This window comes from Alligator sinensis, unplaced genomic scaffold (assembly GCF_000455745.1).
Source record: "Alligator sinensis unplaced genomic scaffold, ASM45574v1 scaffold1450_1, whole genome shotgun sequence".
NCBI lineage: Eukaryota > Metazoa > Chordata > Crocodylia > Alligatoridae > Alligator > Alligator sinensis.
In genome coordinates, this window is record NW_005842873.1 from 561,623 (window position 1) to 565,106 (window position 3,484).

A 3,484-nucleotide genomic window follows, 5' to 3' on the forward strand; every position below is an offset into this window, starting at 1 on the left:
CCCGGCCCGGCCCTCACCGCCCCGGCCTTCCTTCCCTCCCTCCTTCCCCCCAGGTGGACACGTGCTGGATCCGGCCGCTGGAGGTGGGGCAGAGCCATGTCGTGATCCTGGACGAGCGGGCCCAGCGCACCATGACGGTGACGCCCATCGACGCCCACCACTGCCCCGGCTCCGTCATGTTCCTCTTCGAGGGGGACTTTGGGGTCGTGCTGTACACAGGTACCGGGTCTGCGGTCTCGGGGCCGCCCGGTCGCGCCCCAGCCTCTCCCTCGCACCCAGCGCCGAGGGCCTGCGAGACGGCAGGGAGTATCGCCGCACCCCTTCACGTGTCCCCCGCGGGAGATGGGAGGACTGGGGCGGGGCGGCAAGCGGAGGAGTGGCCGGGGGCCTTCCTCATGAGGAGACTGTCAAGGCTCAGTGCAGGAAAGAGATGCTGGAGGGGGCAGGAGAAAGGTTTATGATGCAGAAAATGGCAACGAGAAAGTCCACAGGGGTTGGTCATCGACTCTCTCCCCACGAGGAGGGGCTGTCACATGAAACAAGCCGGTCATCCGTTTAAAGCCAACCCCGAGAAGCTCCTTTTGACGCAGCGTGTTGTGAAAGGCCAGGTGTGGTCTGACGAGGAGGCTGCGCTCCTCAGTCACCTGCTCAATGGCCGCTGAGGCCCCTTTCCTCCAAGGTGTCCAGTCCCTTTGTGAACCTGGCTGCACGGTCAGCTTTCACCACACCTGGCAGCCACGAGTCCCGTTCCTCCCACCCCCTTAATGACACTTCCTGCCTTCACTGCCTGCTCCAGGCCTGCACCTTTGGCAGTGGCTGCTAAGGCTGACACTGCTGTCCCTTGTAGAAACGTGAGTCGCTCACCAGGAGTTCAGCCCACATCACTTCTGTGATGTCCTAGAAAAAAGCACCCAAGCAGTCGGGCTCCTACTGCTTCCGTGGCCTGGAAGCTGGGGACCTCCCCTGAGTTTCGGAGCCTGCAACGTGGAGCAGTAACCGCTAGGTGGGCCCCTGTTGCTCCCGGTGTCCCCAGATCCTGTGTTTCTTCCCTGCAAACTGGTGCTGCTTTGCTTCTTGCCAGGTGATTTTCGCTACACTCCGGCCATGCTGAAGGAACCAGTCCTAATGAACCAAAAACAAATTGACGTTCTTTACTTGGACAACACGAACTGTGACCCGGCGCTGGTCCTGCCTTCCAGGGAGCAGGCCACCGAACAAATAAAAGAGCTGATCAAGGCCCACCCTAAGTACCAAGTCAAGATTGGTGAGCCAGACTTCTTAGTAGCTTGGCATGTGGCAGGGTGTGAACTGCAGCCAGTGCCCCAATTGGAGTTGCGGTGAATGCCTGACCAGGACCGGATGATATTGTGCGAGGGGTGGCTGGGTTGTGCCCTTTGCTGTGTCTGGCTTGTGCATTCATTGGCCTGGATGATGCAAACGATGTGTATTTCTGCTAATCAGAGTGCAGATTTGAGTCTGCTTCACTTCTGGTGTCTGAAGTGCTGCAGGTGTGGGGCCGTGGAATAATCTTGAGGTTTTTGGAGGGCGCAGAGAGCAATTGTTTTTCTTCCTCTTCGTACAAAGTACGCTTCAGTTCCTCAGGGCGTTGCTTGTGTTGTCTTATGTGCTGTCTCTCTCTAATTTCCCCTTGTGGGTAGGCACCTTTCTCTGGAGTCTTACAGCAATTTTCTCCCTGCCCCGGTCACCTTCCCCAGGCGCTGTCTTTGCCTTGACAAAATACTTCTAAGTCTCTAAAAGTTGCTAAGCTGTTCTGTTTGTTCTTTGCCAGGTATCTACACTCTGGGGAAGGAGTCACTCCTAACTGAGTTGTCCCTGACGTTTAACACCTGGATCGTGGTGAGCCCCGCGAGGCTGGCTGTGTTGGAGCTGTTGGATAAACACCATCCGTTCACCACTTGGGAAGATTCTGGCTGGATCCATGTGGTGGAGCCCTCGGAAATCCGCTGGAAGTCTGTGCGCCACTGGAACCAGCAGCGCCCCACGATTGCCATTCTCCCCACTGGGCGCCCGCTGAAGAGAACCCATCCCAATATGCACATCATTCCCTATTCTGACCACTCGTCCTTCTCAGAGCTGTGTGAATTTGTCCAGTGGCTGAAACCCTGCTCAGTCATCCCGATAGTCAAGAGCAAGGCATGTCAAGCTTACTTGGAGAAGTACCTGAACCCTAACCGCGAGGTGTTTCCTGTCCCCAGCGTCCTAGAGCCTTGGCAGGATGTCACACCACTGACAGATAGCAGGAGAGAGGAAAGGCTTAGGCAGCTGCTCAAAATTACCGTACCTGCACGGCAACCTGGGCCGCTAGGGGTCATCTTCGAGTCCCTAGAGGAATGCCCTGACACGTCCAAGAGCTCAGGAGCTGCGCAGAGTCACGAGTTGAAGACCTCTGGGGATATGGAAGCTTACCAGCAAAATTCTGAGCAAATTGAGTGGTCTGCTACAAGTTGTCAGGGAGACTGCGTTTGCTGCCCTTGGTGTTGCACGGAAAGAAAGGAAACGGAAGAGACTTGCAGCAGTGACGGTGCCCAGGGACACCTTCTCTCAGCACAGTCTCCTACATCAGCACCTGCCAAAGAACAGCTGGTAAGACCACTGGGCACCAGTGTCAAAGAAGGGAAATCAGGCTTAGTAGAGTCACATGGGAGTCCTTTATCCAAGAACACTGAGACTGAGGGGACTTTGTTGAACAAGGAGCCTGACACTCCTTTGTACCATGATATTCCATGCCCATCTAGGTGGGTATACTATGCCCCTTTACAGTTTGTACCTGCTCAGAAGGCAGATACTCCCTCTTGCGAGCAGAGTTCACCCTCCTCAAAGGGAGAGGAATTTCTTCCCCTAGAGGCGGCTGGTGACAGTAGCAGCCTGCCCAGCTTGTCACCTGTGTCCAGCAAACAAGTTACACGTAGCCTTGCAGAAGGGTGTTCGCTCGCGCCGTTAAATACACTCGAGCAATATTCCGCACAGAGCTTTGACCAACTGGTGGAAAACTACTTGAGGAAGGGAGAAGGGCCCTAAGAAATGGCTTGCCCGTTAGCACCAGCTGTCTAGCTATGTCACGTGGCACACAAGAGTCCTGTCATCATGTCTGCCTTCTGCAGTCTGCTGATGGGGTGGCTTTTGAACGTTTTGTTTTGTTTAGGAGGGTAAGGGGCGTTGAGCAGCAGTCTAGATACCTTGTTTATGAATGTGTTTATCTTGTGGTTATTGGCCTCGGTATTTGGGGGTAGATTCTAAGTAATGGGCTGTGACCCTGTGCATTGCCCAGGGCTCCAGACTGGCACTCAGACTAGCACACTTGATTACAGGAACATGTTCTGTACTTGTTGCACCTTCCATGCAAACCTGATGTCATTTCAGGGCAGAGGGGGTTGGAATAGCCCATTCTCATATGAGCAGTAGGGGGACATGAGCTATCCAGGACAGACCCTGGTATCAGGGTTTCTGTGGGATGAGGGAAAGA

At 55.0% G+C, this 3,484-nt stretch overlaps 1 protein-coding gene across 1 annotated transcript; it reads left to right on the forward strand.

Moving 5' to 3' along the window:
• The first annotated feature begins 56 nt into the window (after positions 1-56).
• DCLRE1B (DNA cross-link repair 1B) lies at positions 57-3,478 on the forward strand. The gene is made up of 3 exons (XM_025191923.1): positions 57-219; positions 1,082-1,264; positions 1,790-3,478. The coding sequence occupies exons 1-3, from the start codon at positions 132-134 to the stop codon at positions 3,037-3,039; spliced, it is 1,521 nt and encodes a 506-aa protein (XP_025047708.1). The 5' UTR covers positions 57-131; the 3' UTR covers positions 3,040-3,478.
• The last annotated feature ends 6 nt before the right edge of the window (positions 3,479-3,484 follow it).

Excerpts from the sequence above, each read along its gene's own strand:
- DCLRE1B (XM_025191923.1), top strand. The coding sequence starts at position 132 with ATGACGGTGACGCCCATCGACGCCCACCACTGCCCCGGCTCCGTCATG. Across the intron at positions 220-1,081 it reads TGGGGTCGTGCTGTACACAG|GTGATTTTCGCTACACTCCG; the intron begins GTACCGGGTCTG and ends GCTTCTTGCCAG. Across the intron at positions 1,265-1,789 it reads TAAGTACCAAGTCAAGATTG|GTATCTACACTCTGGGGAAG; the intron begins GTGAGCCAGACT and ends GTTCTTTGCCAG.